This window comes from Podarcis vaucheri (genome assembly GCF_965113315.1).
Source record: "Podarcis vaucheri genome assembly, chromosome: 2".
Lineage (NCBI taxonomy): Eukaryota > Metazoa > Chordata > Lepidosauria > Squamata > Lacertidae > Podarcis > Podarcis vaucheri.
In genome coordinates, this window is record NC_138760.1 from 86,170,877 (window position 1) to 86,196,098 (window position 25,222).

The window sequence follows — 25,222 nt, forward strand, 5'->3', positions numbered from 1 at the left end:
CCAATAATGGCCCAGAATAGAAGACACCAAAAAGGAAAGAAGGGAGGGAAGAGAATAATAAATGGAAAAAAGGTGGCAGGGAAAGAGAAATAAAAAGGATGGAAAAACTCCTGTGATCTAGAAGTGTAACATTTTAGAATCTTACAACACTGGTTCACTTTAATCTTCAATTCCATACTAATAATTGGGACTATGCACCCCAAACCCCATTAAGAGCCAAAAAAGCACATAAGACTACTTCTGATCAAATGCATCAATTTAAAAATCGAAACATCCAAAATCCAAAATTCTCCTTGTAGATCTGTCAAAAACCCTCAGTGGCTTCAGTAAGACAAAATGGCCCTAAAACCCCATTTCTAGAAGGAGTCTCTCCAAGATTAAATTGCGCACCACTTCTTTTCCTCCATGAGATGGCACTATTAGCAGGCACAAGACCTGCTCATCTTATTTCTTGCAACCAATTTTCTGTATTAGTATACAGTATCTTTCTTGGCTATCTGTCTCACTTCTTAGCCAAAGCTCCTGTTTAGTTGACTGATAAGCTTTAAGATGTCCGATGAGGGCCAAAAGCTGGCCTAGGTGGTCAGACTTCCCTACTGTTGCTGTAAAAGCAAGCTACAGAAGGGGCAGAATCCAATGGGCGCTGCCCCATGTTTAGACATACAACAGAGTCATGAATGCTGCACTCATGGTTCTCACATTCTTCTTTCTAAGCTTAAAGCACCATGAAAAAGAAGAGTTCCAGTCTAGCCTGTTTCTCTTATGTTAGGAACTCCTGTTGTTTTTAAAGCAGCAGGGGAAGCTTGAGATCACGCCACCTGAGGCGGCCCCAACAAATATAATATGTGATAGTTCAGCAGGTATCGTTCAACACAGAGTTCATCTATGCAGTGGTACCTCGGGTTAAGTACTTAATTCGTTCCGGAGGTCTGTTCTTAACCTGAAACTGTTCTTAACCTGAGGTACCACTTTAGCTAATGGGGCCTCCTGCTGCCACTGCGCCGCCAGAGCACGATTTCTGTTCTCATTCTGAAGCAAAGTTCTTAACCTGAGGTACTATTTCTGGGTTAGCGGAGTCTGTCACCTGAAGCGTATGTAACCCGAGGTACCACTGTACCTTTAAAATGAAGACAACAGGGGTTGTTTCCAATGCTGTCTTTTCTGTACACAAAAGGCTCTTTGATCCAGCAGAAGAGGGAGGGGGTTGGGGTTTTTTGTTTGTTTTGTTTTTGGCAAATTGCCTCTTTCTTCTGCCGTCTTCCAAGTGATCTTCCATGTTGTTCTGGAGGGTCTCCAGTGGGAAGGGGGAAATCAGTGAAAATTATTTCCCACCCCCTTCTGTTTATAGAAGCCTCTGCTGGATCCAAACAGCTGCCTATGAACAGCACTGAATGCAATCTACAGAACACCATGTTCCAGTAAGAAGGACCTATAAACTCATAATGGTTGTTACCAACTGGTGGCTCTGCACTAGTGTTAAGCACTTCCACTTGCACAAAACATGGCTCCCAATTTTACTGATCTCTCCTACCCAGGACAAGTCCCCTATGCCCCTCAAAAGCTTTTCCTGAGGATCCTCTGAAACACTATGGGATAAGGCACAGAGGGCGTCAATTGTTGGGGGGAATTGGTGAACATGGGGTGCCTTGGCTCACAATACTACCATTGGATACAACCAGTGCTTTTTTTCTTTAAAAATGTTAAGGAGTACTCTCATTTTGACTCAAGAAAAACACCATTTTATAGTTTAAATCAGGAAGAATAAATATAGTAAATGGATAAAAGGACAAAGATTCACAAAATATTTAGGGGTATGCGCCCCCCCCCCCGCGCGCCCCCCCAGAAAAAAAGCACTGGATACAACCCCATGATCCAATTATTATAAAGGTAACAAAACAGTGCAGTAGTGTCACAGTGCTTTAAAATGAACATACATGGTCTTGCATTTGTAACATTGATGATCCATGCTCTGAAATCTCTGTATTTTCCGTCTTTGTGGGATTTGCACTTGGTTGTGTCCAACAAATGAGGTCACTCTTCTGATTCTAGAAAATAAAATGCATTATTGTTTTTAATTCCCACTCAGACGTGTTCATTTTTCGCACCCCTCTATAAGCCTCCCAGGAAGATCTCTGCCTCGCCTGCTCTTCTTCTCTCTGCACTTTTATGCTTTTCACAACATACTATCTATTCAATATTGTGGTGATCACACTGCACAATCATATGATAGTTCTGCCAGTGTCATGGTAAAGGCACGACTTGATCAGAAGCTGATTAAACATTATGGCCAGTATCACCCAGCTTCAACCCAAACAGTTCTCCCAGCCATTGTCAGCTAGACAAGAATGCATGACTCAGGCCATTTGGGTTACCCAAATGAATGGAGAAGATACAGAATGTCTAGGCAACAGAGTTTTAACACATCTCTTACAGCTATACAACCGGGTGCACGTCCTCTAAAAGGGTAGATGTGCTTACACTTGTGAAAATACACACCAAGGTGTACACAGAACAATTATAAAATTAGCTAGAACAGTCATGAGTCCAGCATGTTTCCAGGCATTAGGCAAATGTACTAACAGCACTAAAATAAAGTGATGATTCAGCTTCATGGTTCAAGAGACCTGCCAGTTTAAATCTTGAGTGTGCCATTTATGATGCAGTCAATAGAGCTGAAGTTGACAGTCTTTGCTGCTGTTGGAGAAAAAATTCAGTCGATATATTACCTTATGCAAAGTTTTTCCCCAAGTACAAGCTTCAAGCTTCATGAGCTGACCATCATCACAAGGAAGTTAAGCCGACTGTAGCAAGCTGCAAGCTGCAAACATGGCCAGCAATGGAAACCTGCCACATCACTACAACTTTGCATAAATATGTAAAGATGTACTTTATCTTACAGATTTAAAATTCACAACATAGACTGACAATACCCCCTCTGCCGTGTCTGTTTCTCTCCCCCCCCCCCAATTTCCTGCACTTTTAGTGTGGTTAACATTTTGGTAAGGAATTTAAGCCCAATTTCATTGTTTATAAATACAATCCCAAAATATCATTGCTTGTTTAAGGCCAGGTTACAAAAAGTGTTATAATCTTTCTGAAGAGGGAGGGGAAAAGTTAGCTATTTTTAAAAAAGAATCTACCCACTAACCAAACTCATTCATTTTCACATACAGACTGGATGCAGAGAATACATGAAAGATTAAGCTGATTTAGAATCCTATATTAAATCACTCAGGCAGTTACAAAGCTCTTTTCTCACTCCTTGCTACCCATTCTCATGCCGACTCTCTGCCCACCACATGTGGGCTGCAAGAGCAGGATTATTTTATGATCCATCTGGACTGTACTAGGCAAATTTTTCTATAAAATGCAAATTCATCTATAATTATTATAGACTCAAGATAATTGGCAAGGAATTAGTAAGAGGAATGACATAAAAACATACACATGCTTGAAAAAGCATGCAATTAAAAAAAATAAGGAGCAATAATGTGTAAGTCACATGACACAGCAACAGAAAGGACCCACAACTAAACAACATAAAACACTAATTCAATTTATACCAGGAGTTTATTTCTAAAGCTTCTCTCTCATTTCTTTCATTAAACAGGTGCTTTACAGAGCTGCATATTTAGAAGCATCACCTCTGAAAACCAAATTGGATAGCTGTGGTTTAGGGCACATTTCAATAGCTGGAGGAGTTATGCAAAGTATGCGCAAGAATGTGGAGTCGGAGTCCCTGCCTCCCACAGATGGAAGAGGCAGCATTATAATGAATTCAACCTGCCCTGAGTGTACAGAATGGTGTATACATTAAATCAAGTGATTCAATTCAACCTGTCCAAGCTATTCACATTAGACCCCAAGAGAAAAGAGGGCATGCAGATTTAGACAGAAAGTTAGCTTACAATGACGTTTACAAGACAGACAAGTAGACATATTTTCCAGAATAGTTCACATGATTAAGGTTGCCAAATTATTTCTGGGCTTCTCCTTTGTCTTTAACAGCATGGAAAGCAGAAAATTAGGAGGTGAATGTTTTCTTTATTCCATTATGTAGATACAGAAATAATAATGTTAATGTCTCAATGTTGTTGAATTGTGTTGAGAAATCCCATGAACAGCGTTGCGGCCACAAAACATTCCACACATGAAGCGGGGGAGGGGAGTATTTTCAATGACTTCTCCTTCCTTCCGTCGCTCCCTGAAAGGTATACTGTAGCACTAGGGGACCCTTCAGAAAAGTGTGGCAGGTGGTGAATAAGGCTTCATGGGAAAATTGCCATAAGTCATCTTCTCATCCATGACCGGGAACCTCTGGTGGATCCAGGCCTCTTTCAAAAAATGGAAGGAGATACTCTGGACCCAACTAATTGAAACTGCTCCTTTTCTTAATTCATTCTACTCCACCACCTTAAAAAAATCAAAATCAAGGAGTACTTGCTAATTCTCTTCTCTCTTATTACCTCTAGTCCTACCTGATTCATTTAACATGTCTCCCTGAGGAGGGGGGGAAGAAGATGGGTGGGGGCTTGAAGTAGATGAGGCGTACACGGTGCACACGTTTCTGAAGGACTGGACACCCCACCACAGGCGAGTTGGAGGGATGGTGGGGAGACTGCCATAGTTAATAGAACCTAGGCAGTAATGGATGTGTGGTTGCAATACAATTAAGAAGACACAGGGTGAGCTAGACAACTATACATTATCTAGATAGATTACTACTGAAGATGAGGGTTGGGAAGGCATTAAACGAAGAAATTTAAACTGATCAGATGTAAAATACTAAGGCAAAACCATATTTGCATGTTTAACTCACATAACCCCCTTCTCCCAAATAAAACAGAAGCTTGGGGGGGGGAGAAATTTCTCTCCCTCTCTCTCTCATTGTTTCTCCTTATAAGTTTTCAGTCAACACTGTCAGAGCCAAGACAGATTATGTCGCCATTATTTTATAAACCATGACAGGCTACTGTTTTCATTTTTAAAAGGTACAGCAACTTATTCTAGCTTGGATAAACACCAATGTGTCTAAAATTGGTATTCCAGGATAGATGAAAGCCCTTAGCCATTTGCTTCATGATTCAACATGCCCTGAGGCATTGTAATATTGCCATGCACTGCCTATGATGATTCACTGCTCACTCTTTCTCCTTCAGCAAGTTTGGGTAAGGAGAAAGAAAACAGACTGTATTATAGTACTGAAGACTGTAAGGAAAGTTTCTAGTGTGAAGTTGTGCTAGGGGGATACTAAAATACAGGCAACTTTGTTGTTGCCCACTTTTCCTGGACTGTTGGTAATATAATCAAGTTTGCACAGAAGGAACATGAACCTTCAGTAATAGTATGCAACACCTCCGTTGACTTTTATCTCAGCTTCCAGAAAGGCAGCCATTTGAGATTGAAATTAAATTTCAAAAGCCTAATTATTTACAGTGACACACAAAAATTACATTAATGGAAATCCAGTTATTCTCAGAAAAACAAGGCAGGACAGCCCCATTTTGCCAGTGCCTACTGCTAGAAAAAGAAAAGAGAATGAATGGAAATAATTGAGGGATAACCATCCAAGAGTTAGCAAAAAAAAGTACACCAAGTTTATTTTGGCTCCCACTAAAATATGTAATGCAAGTCTGACCTCTGATTTCTAATACAGATACTTTCCTTACCTGTTCATATTCAACCTTAGCTTTGCTAAGCATCTCTAGGATATCGGTGCATCCATTAATCCTGCTGACACTTCTTCTGTCCTGTAACAGCAGCTGGGATCTCTGAGCTTCTTCTTGCACTACTCTATGATAGAGGAGGGGAGAAACAGCATATGATTAGATTTTATTAAAAATGTACAGCAAAACACACCATTCATATTTTCATATGTTTCATATTTTGAACTGAATACATGCTTCATGAATTCTGTGCACATCTTAACCCCAACGGAGCTATACGTTCTAAACCTGAATTTTATAATTTCAATTCATTGCTGGTTTCTACTTCCCAAAGCTGGCAGGGTTTTGTACAGTGGTTATGTACAGCATTTAGATAACCTAACAGTAAAGCCATGTAAATGGGAGCAAGTAATACTGTAAACCAACACCAGTGATTCCACTGGTTATGACCAAGTTAGGCCATTTTCAAGATAGTAGAAGGAGTAAATGTACTTTCTAAAAAAAAAGCAGATCACTTACACAAACAAAAAACTTTCGCGCATTTGAAGGAATTTTGAATTTGGGCTACTTGTAAATATGCTCAGTCACCAAGACACGCCAATTCACTTTTCATGTGAACATTTCCCACTTTTGTAGACATGTACAATATATACAGTGTGAAATACAGCAGCAGCCCATCAAAAAACAACACCAGGAGATTCCTTTATAAAATCCTTTATTAGCCACTACTCCAAAAATGTTTTATTGCCAACCAATAGAGCCCAGTTTATAATGACATTTTTTGGCACAAATTATCACAGGGAGCTCTAAGTGCATTATGGGAATAGCCCGATTCTCATCAGCTGGATGGTGTGTTTGTGTGCAAAATTCTGTATAAGAAAGATTAGAGGGAAAGAAATACAAATGATATAGTCTAGTCACTGAGAGGTATGTCTGATCCCTTCATGGCCTATTTTCAAGTGCACACTTACAGACTATTTTATTTCAACTTGCATTTTCAGTCAGAGCCTTTTAAAGATTTGTTTTGCTTCTGTTTTGCAATATACTGTGCTAACTTTTAGATTTCAGTTGATTATATTGTCACATTTATTTTGTTTTAAATGTAACTTTCAGTGTACATATGCATGGAAAGATGGGATATCAATTGTGTTTGTGTTTGTGTGTTTTAAAGGAGACTATTATTTTACCATAACCTCTCTCACTGGTCCAGAGCAGGAACATTGCTAGAAATTTAAAGGATCAGGGCACAAGCCCATGACCCAAATATGCATTACATAGGAGCCATCTCCAGGGAGCCGTGGGCACCCACAGTAATGACTTGTGGAGGCTGAGCCACCACAAAGTCAATGAGAAAAGCCAGCAGGCAGCAGCGGTGCTGCCTCTGAGAGAGAAACAGTTCAGTTCCGTCCTCGCAGCCAGTAAGCAAGCCATCCTTTTCCAGGGCGTGGGGCTTGGATGTGGAGGCAGGGTCTCTCCACCTCCTAGTCTGAGCCTCTCCCCACAGAAAACAGTACACCGCTAGCTGCGGAGAGGAGGAATAAGAGCCACCACCGCCGCAACATGGACATGTGATGTCACACACACACGCCTGCATGTAGTGTGTGTGACGTAGCACGCCCATGTTGCAGCGGCAGGCACCCACAATCCCGAGGACGAGATGGCATCCCTGATGCATAATATTTGGAGATGCTAATTTACAAACATAGATGCCTCTCAGCAGCTGAGCCCACAACTGCACTAGACATTTTATATAGTATCATACCACATAGTCATGGCTTCCCCCTAAAGGATCCTGGGAACCATAGCAGGGTAGCAATCACTCCCTCTTTCCAGGGAACTTTGGGAATTGTAGCTGAGTAATGGAAAATAGAGGTCTTCTAACAAATCTCTGCACCCTTAACTACAGTCCTCAGGATTCTTGAGGGAACTCATGGCTATTTAAATTGGTATGATTATGCTTTAAAAATGTATAATGCAGATGTGGCTTAAGATGATGGGTGGCTGGGTATCAACACCACTCTGCTTCAGAGGGCATCCAATCACCCTATAAAAAAAGCTTCCTTCAACAAAGCTTTTAAAATGGGAGGGAAAGGGGCAGGAGATCTAGGCTCTGGCTCAGAATAGCCAGTGCTTGGTCCCTACTTGGGAGCCTGCTAAAAACTTAATGGTCCACTTTCCTGAAACAGGTTAGATCAAAGCCACCTGAATTAACACACAGTAACCTTCAATGAGATGGAGTAGTGGTTGTTGTTTTTTAATCTAGTCTCCTGCAGTGAGAGTAGATTTGATTATTAAGAACAGGAAATGCCATGTCAAAAGCATCAGGCTATATTACAGGCAGCTGATGGGAAAGCCAAAAGGTGATATCACAGCAATCACAGAATATGTCAATCACGCCATATCTTCTCTTCATGAAAGGATGATAGGGCAAGTTAACTCCCAATAGCTTACTCCATCATTACATTAATGTTTCCCCAGTCTAGAAGGAAAAACTCACAGAAACAGAAGATCATAAATACCAATAAATTCCCTGGAGAGGGTTGAGAGTGGTCCGTTCTCTGAGCTCTAAAGTATTTGCTGATGCAGCTATTTGATGCCAAATAAAAGTGTGGTTTGTCCTCCAAGACATGACATTACCATAGGTAATATAGAGGACATGCTGGGCACACGCTGCGATAAAGCCACCAAATTACACAACAAGAAGAGAGGCAAACCTTCGCTAATTGGCACAGACGATCTTAATTTGCATGATTCAGATCTGAGTATTTTGATTCTGTATCACTGGATCAATGCAGATGTAATGCTTCTAACATTGTAACCACGGTTAAAAAAACTGGTAGCCATGGGATCGTGTGCTACTTGGTATAAATCCCTCTCTCTCCAGCACAAATCTAATCCCCACTCTTATCCATTGGTTTGACCAGAATTTGAACCCAGCATTGGGTTGCAGAATCAGGAGTGTTGCGTAAAGTGATCTACTGCAACTCCTCACTCATTTTGAGCAACGGATCGCACCCGTTCAATAATTCTGTTACTTTACAATTATAAAAATGAACCAGTTTATGATAAATTCTTGACCAAAGAATTGTCCTGCTGGACCTGGCCCAGGGCCTATCAAGTTCAGTATTCTGTTTTCACAGTGGCTAAACAGGTGTCTACAGAAAGCCCACAAGCAGGGCACATGGGCAACAGTGCTCTCTTGACTGTGATCCCCAGCGATAGGATTTGTCTAGTCTGAATCTGTATTGAATTGTTTTATTCACTTGTGTTTGCCATCCTAGGCTTCTTTCGGAAGAAATGGGGGAGGGGAAAGTTAATTAAACAAATTAATCCATCCATCAAATAAGCTAGTATTCAGAGGCATGTAGCGTCTGATACTGGAGGTACCAGGGCTATCTGATATAGCATTATCCTCCAGATATTTTGACTTCTGTTCTGCTCATGTATAAACTTTGTACGCACTATAAGAGAGCTCATATCACATTGCCTGGGTGCTAAGACATAGTTTGGCTTAGCATTGCATGCAAACACATTTTACTCTAAGCACAAAATTACTCTAAGCACAAAATTAAGCAGTACATTACAAACTAAGTTATCATGAATTTTTACTGGCGGCACAAATATTGGCAAAGATACATGGTTTTATAGGAAATGCTATAAAATGCAAACTAGAAATAACACAAAGTTGTTTTAAAAAAATGAGATACTTACTTTGCCATGAGTTTTGCTATTCGGTGACAGTCATTCTTGTCATAGAACCAGATACTGTAAATTGACACTTGAGGAAGGTATTTTAAAAAAGACAGAATATTTTATTATTATTTATTATTATTATTATTATTATTATTATTATTATTATTATTATTATTATTATATCATTTTGATTACAGAATATCTTCAAATAGAAAACATCAGGATGCATAGATTACAAATTCTGTACTTAAAATGATTTATGCACATATGAGCAGTACTACTGGCTAATTTCAAATATTCTTGGAAACAGGAGCAACAAATAATAAAACAGATGTTAGGTTATGGTATTACACTTGCTAGTGAACAATTTAATATGTACAACCATACTGAAAACAAACATCTTGTTCCCAGGCAAAAGCTTTAATCTTAGGCCAAACAAAAGGTTACATGTAAAAAGCTCCCGATCTGACAGGTTAAATTACAGGCGGGTCAGATAAAATGAGCACTTAAGACTAGTGCAGAACCCAAAGTGCAGTGCAAATCAACATAACATTCAGCCCAGTTATATGTGTATGATAATTATGAACCATTCACTTAGAAGTCAGTAGCAGCTTAAATTAGACTTTGGATTTAACATTATACAGTTAACTGGATGTACCAGTAAGTCCCATTTAGTTCAGTGGGACTTACTTCTGAGTAGGTATGTGTATGCTTGTACCATTAAAATGCTATGAAGTTAACAACATTAACTCAAAAGAGAATTCTGTATAAGCGTTAAATACATTTAAAAAGGTTATTTCACTTTCTGCCCTGGGAGTGAAAAAGAAAAGGTCTAAACTAAAGGAACCAGAAATTTGTCAGACTGCATGAGTCTTTCCTTTTGCTTCACTCTGTACTTCTAGCCTTTCATCTGACACACATATACAAAGTCCTTTCTGTGTCACCTTCCTGACTATAAACCTTCATTCTATTCTTGCAAAGTAGTAAAAAGGATCTAGCAAGAAGGAAACTCAAGGTCAGGAGGCAAGGCAGCCGGAGGAAGAGAGACTAAGTAACGGACTAAATAACAGAGTCCCAAGAGAGGATGGGTAAAGGAAGCAAAGGATATGAAGCAGAATAAACAAAGGAAAAGGCACTGTTAAGAAAACCATCGCATGGGAACAGGAAGAAGAGTAGCTCTGCTACTGGGGTAGAGACAAAATGAAGACGCAGGATGAGTGATGCCCAGTTTAGTAATCTGATTTGAAATAACTGTGGACTCTAAAAAAGATATAATATACTACAGATAATAGAACAGGGATTGGGAACTGGATCAAGCTAGCAGGCCCATAATTCCATGGAACAGGAACCTTGTGGCCAGGTCTCAGTGTTAAGAGATTCTGGCTCAATTCACACAAAACACTAAACCATACTTAACAAAAATTGGGATTCAGTAAGGGACAAATTCTTAAATAAAAATTTGGAGATGTGATTCCATTCAGCGTTGTGAAATATTAAATCTTTGAAAGCAGGTGACTATTGCAATGCAAAACTATCTTTTAAAGAAACTGGTTCATAGCTGTGTCCTAAACATCAAAAAAGTAATAATACTCAGTTAGAAAGTACTTCTGAACCCACTGCTGTCGCTTTAGGTTCAGGTGGCCTCAGTGGGACAGAGTGCCTTCTATCAGCTTTGGCTGCTGGCCCAACCGCACCCCTATCTGGATATGCCCAGCTTATGTCATCTAGGCTCTGGTAACCTCTAGGTTAGATTACTGCAACACAATTATATAGGTAAGTCTGTCTTTCAAGACAGTTTGGAAAGTTCAGCTGCTGCAGAGTTCAATGGCCAGGTTGCTCACTGGTGCAAGACAGTTTGAGCATATTACACCAACTGCACTGGCTGCCAATCAGTTTCCAGGCCCAGTTCAAAGTGATGGTTTTCACCTATAAATCTTTGAATGGCTCAGGACCCCCATCTCATATGAAGCCCTTCTTCAGGTGGCTCCTCCACGAGAAGTCCAGAAGGTGGGAACATGAAAATGGGCCTTTTCTGTGGTGGCTTGTTGTTACATATCATGAGGCGCCAGGCAAAAACATTCCCCTTATCCCAGGCCTTTGGCTAATTAAACAATCTCTGGCATTTTAAAGCATGTGGGGTGGGTGGGTACAGTACTGTTTTTGTTTGTTATTACGGTATGTACTATTGGAAACTGCCCTGTGAGGAGGGCAGTATATAAATTTAATAAATCATAATAATACAGTGGTACCTTGGTTTAAGAACAGTCCTGTTTATGAACGATTCGGTTTACGAACTCTGCAAAACCAGAAGTAGTGTCCTGGTTTGCAAACTTTACCTCGGTCTAAAAACGGAATCCGAAGGGTGGAGGGGCACCAGTGGCGGGAGGCCTCATTAGGGAAAGTGAGCCTCGGTTTAAGAATGGTTTCAGGTTAAGAACAGACTTCCGGAACAGATTAAGTTCATAAACTGAGGTACCACTGTAAATACAAGAGACATCTTCTCACAAACATTTTCTAACTCAAGGGAAAACTTGTAAGACCAATAATATGAGCTGAATTCATTGCAAAGTAGCAACAACTACCAACTGTAATATAACTTATAAAAGACAGGGTGTAACAATTCAAGGTTTTAAAGCATGGATAGGCAAACTAAGGCCCAGGGGCTGGGGCCGGTCCAATCGCCTTCTAAATCTGGCCTGAGGATGGTCCGGGAACCGGCGTGTTTTTACATGAGTAGAATGTATCCTTTTATTTAAAATGCATCTCTGGGTTATTTGTGGGGCATAGGAATTCATTCATTTCCCCCCCCCAAAAAAAACCATATATGGTCCGGCCTCCCACAAGGTCTGAGGGACAGTGGCCCTGCTGAAAATGTTTGCTGACCTCTGTTAAAGGTTATGCTAAGGAAGGGAAGGGAAGGGAAGGGAAGGGGAGGGGAGGGGAGGGGGAGGGGAAGGGGAAGGGGAAGGGGGAAGGGGGAAGGGGGAAGGGGGAAGGGGGAAGGGGGAAGGGGGAAGGGGAAAGGGGAAAGGGGAAAGGGGAAAGGGGAAAGGGGAAAGGGGAAGGGGAAGGGGAAGGGGAAGGGAAAGGGAAAGGGAAAGGGAAAGGGAAAGGGAAAGGAAAAGGAAAAGGAAAAGGAAAAGGAAAAGAAAGGAAAAGGAAAGGAAAGGAAAAGGAAAAGGAAAAGGAAAAGGAAAAGGAAAAGGAAAAGGAAAGGAAAGGGAGAGAAGAGTCTTTGATTTAATCTGGAGTTATTAGCACGGTGAAACAAAACATATGTCTAAGAGGATATCAAAGCCAAGTACTAATGGATTTGTCCTGAAGAAAGCTAGCTATCGAAGACAGAAAAGAGATAACTGCTTTGCAACAGAACACAGAACAAGAAAGTGACTGCTGTTTAACACATTAGCTCATTGCGCCACACTATTCTACATGTTTGGCTGCCCTCAACTTAAACTCCATTATAAACACCCTAAATGTAATTTTACCATTTCTCTCTACAGAAATAGCAACAGCAGTCCCACTCCTTATCTTTCTTGAGAAGGCAGAGTTAAAGCAGTTACTAAAGACCCATTCCCCTTCCCTGATCAAACACATGTCACTCTGACAACACTGCTGATATCCACATGTGGCTGGTCTTCAACTTTCTGGACCCACTTTGATATTTTTACAGCAACGAAATAAGACTGCCTGGCTACAAAGGTATATTTAAGGAGCAATCTGTTGTTACCACCAAGGTAACAGAGTTTCAAGTACATCCTTCTGGAATTATATCTCTGCTGCTGCATTTCAAGTGGGAAAAGGACATACAGAGCTCAAAAAAGAAGAAAAGGGACAAGTGCAGGCAATATCTTCATTTGAGAATTCAGAGTTGTATACCACCACCTATCTTTTAATATTAGCATGGAATTTCGTTCTCTACATCAAGACAGTGACATTAGATACAAAGGAAGAATTGTGAGTGAAACTGATTTGGAGGCATACTTCTTTAAGACCTTTAGAGGTAAGTTCAAAATTGTTGATTTAAAAACCAAACAAACCCAAGGATCTGAAATTTTTGATCACATTTGTATCTATGAATTTATTAAGTCGTTGATGCTTAGATTTTAAGCCCTTTATGGAGAAAGGCACAGTTAGCAACTCTGTAGGGCACTAGAAATGTTTTTACTTGCAGTCATATCCTTTTCGTCACTGAGTGCTTTATATTGCTTCCTGCATATTACTGATGTTACAAACATATTCAATACTGGATAATTAGCATAAGTGATGCTAGCTTTTTAAAAAGATTTAAAGAATAATCCAGCTGTTACTGTTATCAGGAAAAACACATTTTTTCCTAAAACAAATAGCTGGAGATCTGCATGCCTTGCTCCCTCAGCTAAAGATACCGTGGTCAAGAGAGGACAGCGATCCAGCAGACTTGCCAAACTGATTCAAAATATCCTGCTTTTTGAATTTCTCAGGTCCTTGCAAACATTACTTCTGGTGGCAAGAGAATGGTTATGTGACATGTGTTTGATCTCATAGCAAAGCCTTGAATGAAAGGAAATAGGGCTGTGCCAAACTAAAGTAATTAAATTATGATCTTTGGGGATAATTTGCTTGTGCCCATTTCCTATCTGGAATATACCGTAGTTTTAATGAAAGGTAGGACTGAAATGCTGAAAATAACAAATACATGCTATGCTGAATAAGGCCCATCATGTTCAGCAAAATTTGCCTCCAGCTGGCTGGGTGCCAGCCCTAATTAGCTCTGAGAAGCGGTGACTTGGAGAAGAGCCACAGTGCACACGCAAATCTAGCATGGCCTCCCCACTGCATGCTGCTTCCCAAGACTTTTTACTTCACCCCCCTAACCAAGCATCTGCCCATCCCTGCTAGCCTTTGATATTACCCTACCTCAACACATCAGTTAAGAACCATTATTTGCTACTAGTCAATCAATTGGAATAATGGAGACAGGTGTTCGAGGACACAAAAAGACCAGAGAGGTGTCGAAACAGAAAGACAGAATACTATATAACGCACTGAATTAACACTGTTTATGGATGGAACACAGCTGGAAGAGTGGCACCCCAGAAACTGAACTGGTGTTTAGAGCAGTGTTTTTCAACCACTGTTCCGCGGCACACTAGTGTGCCGCGAGATGTTGCCTGGTGTGCCGTGGGAAAAATTAAAAAATTCGAAAGATTTTTTTTTTTTTAAAGTCAAATTTTCGATTGGGGCGCCGTCCCTGGAGGGAGGCGGGCGAGTCGGGCGGCGAGATGCGGAGCGGCGGCGGCGAGGAGAGGCCGCCCAGCGTGGGGCTCTCGCCGTCTGCCTGCCTGGCTGCCTGCGAGCTCGGCGGGCAGCGCCTCCGTCCGCAGCGCCCGCCTCGCGGCTCTCATTCCCTGCCCCTGCCAAAGCTCACCCAGCCAAGCCGCGCTCTCCTTCCTGCCTCGCTTTGCTGCCTCCTCCCCCCCACCCCCAAAACTTGGAGGTTCCTCGGCGCCGGCCCGCAGGTTTGACCCCCTTCTCACACCTGTTCGCGCTCCTTGCACGGAAAGGGGAGGATGGGGAGGAACGGGGCTCGCCGCTGCCTCCGCTCGCCCTCCCCCCCTCCTTCGTGCGTCCCTCCCGGCGTGATGCTGCGCGCTGACGTCACGGGGCTGTAACGTGGTGTGCCTCGAGATTTTTTTCATGAGACAAGTGTGCCTTTGCCCAAAAAAGGTTGGGAAACACTGGTTTAGAGTCTAACTAGCTACTGTCATGTCACACGTATATTACTTTAATGGCAGAAGTGGTCCAGGGCAGTTCAAAAAGTGTGGTCTCCTAAATAACAACATTATTCCAAGTTTATACTCACAGTTAGCATTTCTGTACAGAAGAAAGGGCTCGTGTAGTTGAAACTCCAAGTCTTTGTTTACAGGCTCAACCAAGTTGTGCATATTCAGTCGATTCACAATTGTGAAGCCATGGTAAGGTGACGCAGACCTGTTATTTCAAGAGAATAACAAAACAACTGTGTAAATCAGTGGTGGCCAAGCTTGGCCCTCCAGCTGTTTTGGGACTACAATTCCCATCATCCCTGACCACTGGTCTCGTTAGCTAGGGATGATGAGAGTTGTAGTCCAAAAACAGCTGGAGGGCCAAGTTTGGCCACCATTGGTGTAAATGCATAACATGGATATCCAGAGGAAAAAACTATTAAATAAATGCATTATATGAATAACAACCTGCTTTCAGGAAAATAATCAATAGTGATGAAATGTATCCAACACTATCACTCAAATGATGGTGAAGCAGAATGGGGGAGGGTTTCAGCTCTTTGGAGAACTTTTTTTTAATTTAATAATTTTTATACCACTTTACAAGAAAAATTCTTTGCAGAAAGGGGGCTCCAGTGGGCAGGTAGAATCACCAAATCGCTTCCCTCCTGGTTCTGTTGACAGAAGCTTTTCCATCAGCAATTACTCCTTTGGGAATACCCAAATGACTTTAGTAAAATCAAAATGCCATGCAAGCTTGCTATTTGAAACACAAGGTGTTTCACAAGCATAAGGAATTCTGGGAGTGGTACTGTTCTGTGAACTATTGTTCAATGGCTAATTGGAGATATTATTCAAGAGCTAAGACAAAAGTTCATGCAAGAAGAATAGCACTCCTCCTAAATCAGACAACACACATGTGCTTGTGGAAGAGGCCAAGCTCACAGACTGGCACCTTTGGATCTAACCAGATGAATTGTTGTATTTCTGTATCTGACTATCAAAAAGATAGCAATGATTAGTCTAATTAGCAATATTGTAACTAAAACTAGGGGAGGGGAAGAAGAGATGCACAATCTTTTTTTTAAAAAAAGAAAGAAAAGAAAACTGATTTTCAAGGCTACTCCAAAGAGGATTAAATTCATTCTTCTCCTTCATTTAAAATTATATAGCAAGTTTCACATGCCATGAAAAAACACCGAAGGATATTTTGGTATGCTTACAACCTTGTATGCAAAACTTTTAGAGCAGAATGCTAACATTTCAGGTTATCAATAGCAATTCAGAGAGAGTGAGTGGGAAACATAACTTGTAGAGGCACACTTAAATCCAATTCTCAAACTTTTCATAAATGCTAATTCATGCCCCCCCCCAAATAACAGAACAGTGCAAGTATAGAGTCACCCCCACCCCGAAATACACTTCATAAAGCACTTCAGGATCAAAAGTATCAAATATACCAAAAATAGCTATAAAGTATGTATTTTTAATGATGAGCTATTTTCTAGGAAAAAAACGTTATTGCAAACATACCCTTTCTTATATAAATAAAAAGTATATCTGTGTTAAGAACAGCTGTGTTTGAAACCAAATTAAATAACAATAAATTAAATATTTATTGGGAATGCAAGAGAAAAACGACACAAACTGCATTCTAGCACACTGCTAAGCATGCTATCCCATAAAGTTAACAGGCCTAAAGTGTCATTGGGCTGTGTCTGAGAAACATAAGAGGTCACTTTAATACATACTTTCTTCTTAATTTTCTACATCTATTATAACAGATGGACTAACAGCCTGAGTTAGCATGTCAAAAATAATTAAAATTCAAGTGAAGTCATGATTACAGCAGTAAAGGTCTGGAAATAGCATGTGTAGAAAGCCCAAAGGCATTACAACAGTGTAAACAAGAAGAGTGACATTTTTGGTTTTGACTTATTTTATCTAGATCTCTAAAAAGGTTTTGGAGAAAACTGATCATATTGATATTTTTCTTGCTGCCCCAAATAAAATAAATGATTCACAAGAACAGTTTTAAAAGCACTGCTAGCATTAAAGCATTACTGAGAAGACTGTTATTAAAGAGTTACAGTGGTGCCCCGCAAGACGAATGCCTCGCAAGACGAAAAACTCGATAGACGAAAGGGTTTTGCGGTTTTTGAGCTGCTTCGCAAGACGAATTTCCCTATGGGCTTGCTTTGCAAGACGAAAACGTCTTGTGTTTTTTGCAAGTTTGTTTCCTTTTTCTTAACACCGTTAATACAGTTGCGACTTGACTTCGAGGAGCAACTCATAGAACGCGGTGTGGTAGCCTTTTTTGAGGTTTTTGGTGATTTTTGAAGCTTTTCCAAAACTTTTCCGACACCGTGCTTCGCAAGACAAAAAATTCGCTAGACAAAAAAAACTCGCAGAACGAATTAATTTCGTCTTGCAATGTTCTGCACCCTCCAAGTTATATGTAAGGACAATACCAACTAGGGTCCTTAGAGATGTCCAGTATGCATGATAAGAGGGGTGAGAGTGGCAAGTTCAGGAACAGAAACAGAGAGTTAAAGACCCTCAGCCAACAGAGTAGTTAAAAAGCATGCATATTCAGTTGTAACCTGACACTCCATCTGTAACAGTCAACCATTAGAATGAAGCACACAGCATATCCATGTTACAGGCCTAAGTAAATCCAAAGATTAAATTGCTTTGGTGATGAAGACATTTTCTATTCTCATCACCCACAGATTGCAACACTCTGCTGACCACAAGTGTCCACTATCTTGTAAAGTGATTCTCCGTGCCACCTTCAAGCACCAACTCATCCTCTAAATATTTCCAGCAGTTAAAGTTGGCCTCCTCCCTCAAAAAACTCCTACAGCTCTATTTCAAGGTTATACCCTCTATTTACCATATATTTAAAATACTCCCTTTGACCTCAAACTCTAGTGTCACACTAAACTATTTCATATAATGATGATACACTGCAACTACTATTCTTCTGCTAAACAGCATTTCTATGGCCATTCTTTCAAGCCAGTTTAGTTTCAGTAAGTCAAAATAAAAAGAAAGGAAGGAAGGAAGGAAGGAAGGGTAGAATATTACATAAGTGTCGTCAGTTACTTACTGTTAATACCAATCCTCTACATCCCCTCTACCATAGGTCTGAAGATACTATGGGAAACTCTCACAGTTCTACACTTCCCCTCTTCATTGCAAATTCAATGCTTACTAAAATCAGTCAGGGGGAAAGATACATTACCACTGGCAGAGGCTGCCACCTGAAGAGGCAGCTAAGAACATAAAATGGTCCATCTAGTCCAGTATCCTGTTTTTACAGTGGCCAACCAGATGCCTATATGAGAAGTGCAAAAGCAGAACCTGAAATGGACTAGGTTACCTCCCCTTGGGCCCAGTTCTGCATGGGAACCACTAGGGGTCAACCACTAACATCCATGGAAAGAGTAGCTGAACATTTCTGATGTAATTAAAAATATTAAATCATTATTATTTATATTTATTTGTTACTGACTACAAACATGTCTCTAAGCAGCTAACAGTTATAAAAGCATATATAATACAAAATATAAAATACATAAAAGAGAATCTTAATAAACCAGAAATGCTCATCTTGCAGCAACATTAAAATCCTACCCCACCCTATTAAATATGAAGACCAAATCTTAACCACATATCACTAGATCATTGTCTTACAACAACCACAATGACAAAAACTTATGTTGTTGTCTGTTTTGCCATTATTTACAGAAGGAGTGCACAGACTTGAGGGAGCCATTTCATTTTTTTAACTAGGAGCCTGGTGCAAAAGGCATACAGTTAACATTCTGAGCCCAGGAATTTGTTATGAGTAGCAGAACTGAACTGGACTAGATGAGCCTCAGGGAGCCCCTCAAACTCCACAATTCCAGGAACTGAACTCATAAGGCTTCCACACAAAATCCCTCTCCTGAGTATTCCCACTTTTGTTCATCTCGACTGTATAAGTTAGTGAGGGAGCTGTTTTGTTGCTGTCACTGTTAATCAGCTGGGGAGTCAGAAATCCTTGCCAATCTACTTCAAATTGTTAAGAGGTGTACAGTGGAACCTCGTGTAACTGATGGGATCCGTTCCGGAGGCCCATCCGTAACACAGAACTGATGCAAGCTGAAGCGCCGCGTCTGCACAGGCGCGAAATTTAGCACTTCCGCGCATGCGCGAGCGGCAAAACCCAGAAGTAGCCCGTTCTGGTACTTCCGGGTTGCCGCAGGATGCAAGACGAACACATGCAACCTGAAGCGGACACAACATGATATGACTGTACCAGAAGATCCCAATCTACCTCCTGCATGCCTGTAATTTACAGTGCACAATACACATCATATCCAGATTATGTCCTTCCTTGTGGAACTTACAATCTAATTATTATTGTACATTCTACAGGAGCGCCTGTAATATGAAACTAACAAGTTTAATAAATAAGAAGAATTTTGATTGTGGGGGAAACAAATGGTAGAGAGGGAAAACAGAAGCAAGAAACGTGAGGGCTCAAAAAACCAAGTGCATATTAAGGTTGCCTTTTACTTGGGGATAAGGACTAAACAAATTAAGCCAAAGGCTTCACAGGAAAGGCGCATCATGATGAAGGATTTGAAGGGAGACAGTGCTCTGGGCATAGGCACCAGCAAGGAATGTATAGAATGGAACTTCTGGGAGGGCTGAAGGGATAAATTTTGAAGAACAAAAAGTCACAGGCATGTATATAATGGAAAACAAGGGTAAAAAGAAAGGATGTTGCACAAAGAGTAAAAGATAACAAGAATTTTGTGGCAGATGCTGAAATGAAGCCAATGAAAAGCTTTATTGAGTTATAAAGCTTTCCACACTGAAGGGATATGCCACAAGCCATGTCCTGTGAGAATTTGGCTAAACTGGCTGTGATTATCCAGGAAAGATTTATCTGGTTCACAGGAGGGAAAATCAGTGAAAATTAAAAGAGGCAAATTTAGTGTGAAAACAGTTACTAGGAAAGTACTTTCTTTCTTTATTTAAGCATACTATAGCCATTTCAAATGTGTACAGTACTAGTTACCCCTTCTTAAGAAGGATATCCAAGAATTGGGGCAGGTGCAGAAATACCATTTAATGTGACCAAGGAACAGGGAGGTTCTTCCATACAAACACCAGAATTTAAAGCATATTTGTTTACATAAAAGATATGACAAATTTTTAAATAATATCATATATAGGGTTGCTAACACCAGCACAACGCCGTAGCATGTAAGCTTTCCTGAAAACCTTGTTTATCAAAAGAAAGCCCAAATTTGTTTTTTCAGAACTGCAGGTAGGGGAAAATAGGCATGCTCTATTTGAACAGCAAATAGTTTTGCAATTCATAGTGTTGAAAGCAAAACTGACTCTAGAATAAGATTGATATACACTTACCTTTTATATACAAATAAAGTACCTTCAATGTCAGTCTTCTCCTATAACAAACAATAAGAAATTGTAGCAATAAATTAATTTAAGCATTACAGCCCCTGCTTTATTTATTTTCTTACATTTATATCCCATCTTTTTTCCACCATGGAACCCAAGGTGGTGAATTTGTGGTTTCTGAACAATCGCTGACCAGAACTGCTTGTTTTCAGCTCAAGTGCCTTCAGCTCATTCCCTGAGCTTTACATTTAACATAAAATTATAACTATAGCACTTAATGGATCCTAGTTATTTTCATGGTTAAGAATACAACTTATGGCTGAATTCTAAGACTCGCTGTGCTGTCAAGAAGATGGCTGAGTTGTACATACTAACATCTGCTCCAACATAATGAAAACAAACCCTGAAATTATGCTAGAGGTCTAGAAAAATACATTAATATCAATGTTTATACATGGTGGCATTTAATATTGCTGTATATAATGTAAGGTGACTCCAAGCAGAAGGCACAGCATTCCATACAATATTTAGAACTTTAAAAAAATCTATGGTGGATTCGTTGGCATGGTTCAAAAGGTAATGATAAATAAATAGGATGTTAAATTGCATGTACTTTTACATTTGATCTGTCATGCTAAATTCGTATTAAAAATCTGAAGTTAAATATTTGTTGTTTTTCCATGAATTCTGTGGGCAACTAGGGAGAGATAAAGTGAGCTATTAAATAGCATCACCTACGCCACACAATGGGCAAATAAGATAAATCAGAAAGTCAAAGTCACTGCAGAATTGCAGTCTGCAATTTTTTTTAAGCACATGAGGTTTTCCACATTACCATTCTGTTTCTGAGTCAGGGGTTGCCAAGATGATGCCCACAGACATATACATGCCCGCAGAGGTTTTCTTTAGAGCCCATAGGGTCCCCTGCCTCTGATGAAATTAATCTTGGAAGAATAATTGTAGCCAATAGACTAGGTTGTGCTATGTGTTGTGCCCACAACAATTTATCTGGTGAGCAAATGTGCCCATGGACCCAAAAAGGCTGGTGACCTCTATTAAGAGCTATAGACTGTAATATATACAGTGGTGCCTCGCAAGACGAAAAGAATCCATTCTGTGATTCTCTTCGTCTAGCGGTTTTTTCGTCTTGCGAAGCAAGCCCATTGACGGATTAGCGGATTAGCGCTATTAGCGGCTTTTAGCGGCTTATCTGCTGATCGGATCAGCTGATAAGCGGCTTAGCGGCTTAGCAAAAGGGGGGAAAGGGAAAAAAACCAGTAGGAACTCGCAAGACATTGTCGTCTTGTGAAGCAAGCCCATAGGAAATTCGTTTTGCGAAGCACCTCCAAAACGGAAAACTCTTTCGTCTAGCGAGTTTTCCGTCTTGCGAGGCATCCGTCTTGCGGGGCACCACTGTACTGAATATTAAAATGGTGTATATGTTTGCAAAACTAAGATTTTTAAAGTTAATGGATGATTGACCACAGTAGTCTCTCAAGCATTACTCACTGCAGAGACAACTTGCATGGGAGAGATGAAGTGGCATGCAAGTTTCAAAATATGCTTGCAATAAGAAAAAGTACAAACAAAATCAAATCAAAATATGAGATCACTGGAGACAAATCAGAACAACTCAGTAGAACAGAGTTTTTCAAACTGCAATGTGTAGGTGTGTAGTGCGAACACTCCCTGAGCTCCTCCCAGGGCTGGAAAGGGGTTAGTTTAAACTCTGGTTTGCTAGTAAAACTGAATTACTGTGTTGTGAAATGATGTCTAAAAGTGTGTCACCAACATGAAAAGTTTGGGAAGTTCTGCAGTAGAAGACCAAAGGAAAGAGCGGTAACCCATTCCTTGGTAACACGTTACCACTATGTTACCATTCCTTTGTAACATAAGTGGTAACGTAGGCTGACTAAAGAGCAAAAATGATCAAGAGTGTGTGGTGCTATCTTGGAAGAGATTGCTTTAAAGACTGCGCACAACAGCAGAAAAGGCTCTTACCCACATATTCTCCATCCTAATATCTGAAGGCAGGAGGAGTGGGCAAGTTCAGATGAGAGGAGGTGGCCTTTAAATGGCTGATACCGACCCATTTAAGAAAAGAAGTTTCTGCTACCTCTGTCAGCGAGGCTCTCTTGGTAAATATAATGCAGTGCTTCGAATTAATCCCAAAACTTACTGTGCAGATAGTTCAGTGAACACAAAGGAATTTTTCATACACTAAATTTTTTCTCACATATACATGTTATTCCTAAATTTGCATGACTTGTTGAAATAGTGGAGAGGGTAACAGCTGTGTTTGTTTGTTATTGCAACGTATATGTTTGCACCACTAACCACCATGCAGAAATGTCCTGCAAGGGAAGGTGGGGAGCAGTAAAATTATTGCAAGTTATACCATAGCTCAGTTGTAGAACACATGTTTTGAATACAGAAGGCCCAGGGCTTCAATATCATCTCCAGGCAGGGCTAGCAAAGACTCCTGTCTGAGATCCTGGAAAGCCACTGCCAGTCAGTGTAAACTATACTGACCTGTACCTGACTCAGTATAAAGCAGCTTCCTATACAGTGAGAACAGAGATGGCATATGCCACATTGCTCACTGAAAAAAGATGTAAATCAACTTCTGATTTGGTCCTAAGAAGGGTCCAAGCCTTGTCAATCCACATGGAACAGGTCATGAATTCTGGATGACAATGACCTAAAATCCTGTTTGGGTACAGTTGTGTGCAATTAAAAATGTATAAACATTCCCTAGAAAGGACAAGTACTTTCCACCTTGTGATCTCTTTCATGTCTAAGTAAGAAGCTGAGTGCAACTGCAGAGTCTTCCCCAGTCCAGTAATACCCCCTTTAAAACAGAGATGGGGAACTTGTGACTTTCCAGCAGTTGGGTGGGTTACAACTCCCATTAGCCCTGACCACTGAACATGCCAGCTGGGACTGATGGAAGTTGGGAGTCCAACAACATCTGGAGGTGCACACGTTCCACACACCAGCTCTAAAATATGTGGTTAAGTAGGAAACAGTGTAGGTGGGAGCTCTGTTATTTATTTATTTAGCCTACCTTCCCCCAAGTAACTCAGAGGTCTTTCCACAACCACATGTTTTTTCCCCTAACAACAGCCCTATCACACAGATTAGACTGCAAAATGGTGATGGGTTGAAATCCACCTTCAAACAATCCTCAAGCTTTGTGACTGAGTGGGGATCTGAACTTGCGTCTCCCTCATCCTAGTCTGAATCATAGTGATAATCAGATAATCTAAAAGAAAGCCTTGAACTTGGGCTGGCTCCGACCTATCAAGGAAAGGAGGAGAAATGTACACAAGTCAAGCTGGAATCCTACTTGGTTCAGATGAAGTTCAGTTCCAGCTTTCATAATCCTGCACTATATAATTAGAACCTGTCGCTAAAACCTTGCTCTCTCACAAATATACATGCACACCAACAGATATGAGCCCTGACAGTATACACACACCAACAGTACATAAGCCATCATTCTCTGGATCCATAATTTCAACAACTAATGCAAATCTGAAGGCTGGCCAGGGATGCTATTTCATATTTTGGAGAGGAGGGGACAGCAAGATCCAGTAAGACCCATTCTAGGATGTGGGCATGGCTAAAAGCAGCATTTTAGGCATATCCAGTCTTCAGAATCTGTGGACCAGCAGCCAGCCACAAGGGCCTCCTAGGACTCAGAAAAAGCACCGACGGAAAGAAAAGTTCACTCCAGTACTAGCTCCTACCAGCAGTTTTTAAACCACCCTCAACTGAGGCCGGCTAATTTGAAAGGGTGTGTTAGGCGCTAACTAATCCGCCCTGAATTTTGAGCCCAGCGAGTTAGTGGCAGGAGGAGGAGGAGAGCACGAGGAGGAGGTGAACCACGGAAAACCAAGGGAGGTGGGCGTGTTCCCCAAGAGCTGAGCCAACCGGACCGGGCAGCCTCCTCTCTTCTCCCCCACCGAAAACATCCCTCTGCGGACAGTCGCGGATATATAGGAGGGGTGGGGAGGGAAAGCCGCACGTGCGCGCCCGCCCCCAACCCAACCCACCCTCTTTCCTTGCCAAGCGAAGGCGCTTTTGTGCGCCTCTTCCATCGGGACCTTCCTTCTCTGTGAGCCTTTGGACCCCGCGAGGAGACTTTGGACGAGGGAGGGTGGGGTGGAGAGCCAGAGAGAAAAGGGTTAACAGCCGGGGCTGAGAGGGGGGCGCCCCCGGCCGCCTGGCCCCCCCCCCGTCCCCCGCCCCACTCACCCACTCGTTGGCCTTGGGGCTGAAGCGGTACAGGGCCACCTGGCCGGTCACGTCGGCGATGCTGGTGATGTAGGGGTCGTTCTGCTTTAAGGCCGCCAGGCTCATGTCCTGCCCCGCTTTGCTCAGAGACTCCATCTTGGACCCGGGATCTCAGCCGCGGCGAAGGGGGGGAAAGGAAGGAAGGAAACAGCCAGCCCAGCCAGCCAGCCAGCCGCGCGGAGGAGCCCTGTGCGCAGCGCTTCCTCACCCGTCGGCCGGAAACTGCTACCCTGCGCCTTCGGTTCCGTCGCTGCAGCGCGTCGGGTCACGGGGGTCCTACAGGGGTTCCTGAGGATACTTAGTCTCTGGTCGCTCTGTCTTGTCCTCGTTTCTCCACGCGCCCAGGCTTGGCCAGTTTTAGAATCGAAATGCGTCGCCCGCCCCCCCCCCTCACCC

The 25,222-nt window shown here is 41.5% G+C and overlaps 1 protein-coding gene across 2 annotated transcripts in view; it reads right to left on the reverse strand.

Moving 5' to 3' along the window:
• Positions 1-25,003, reverse strand: part of DCP1A (decapping mRNA 1A) — a 37,301-nt gene extending 12,298 nt beyond the window's left edge. The window contains exons 1-6 of one of the 2 annotated variants that reach the window (XM_082209925.1): positions 24,788-25,003; positions 20,534-20,574; positions 15,205-15,332; positions 9,378-9,444; positions 5,670-5,793; positions 1,935-2,045 (exon numbers count right to left, since the gene is read on the reverse strand). In XM_082209925.1, the coding sequence (XP_082066051.1) occupies positions 1,935-2,045; positions 5,670-5,793; positions 9,378-9,444; positions 15,205-15,332; positions 20,534-20,574; positions 24,788-24,922 (606 nt within the window). In that variant the 5' untranslated portion in view covers positions 24,923-25,003. The remainder of the gene's footprint in view (positions 1-1,934; positions 2,046-5,669; positions 5,794-9,377; positions 9,445-15,204; positions 15,333-20,533; positions 20,575-24,787) is intronic. The other variant, XM_082209924.1, reaches the window with a different exon arrangement.
• Between the last annotated feature and the right edge of the window lie 219 nt (positions 25,004-25,222).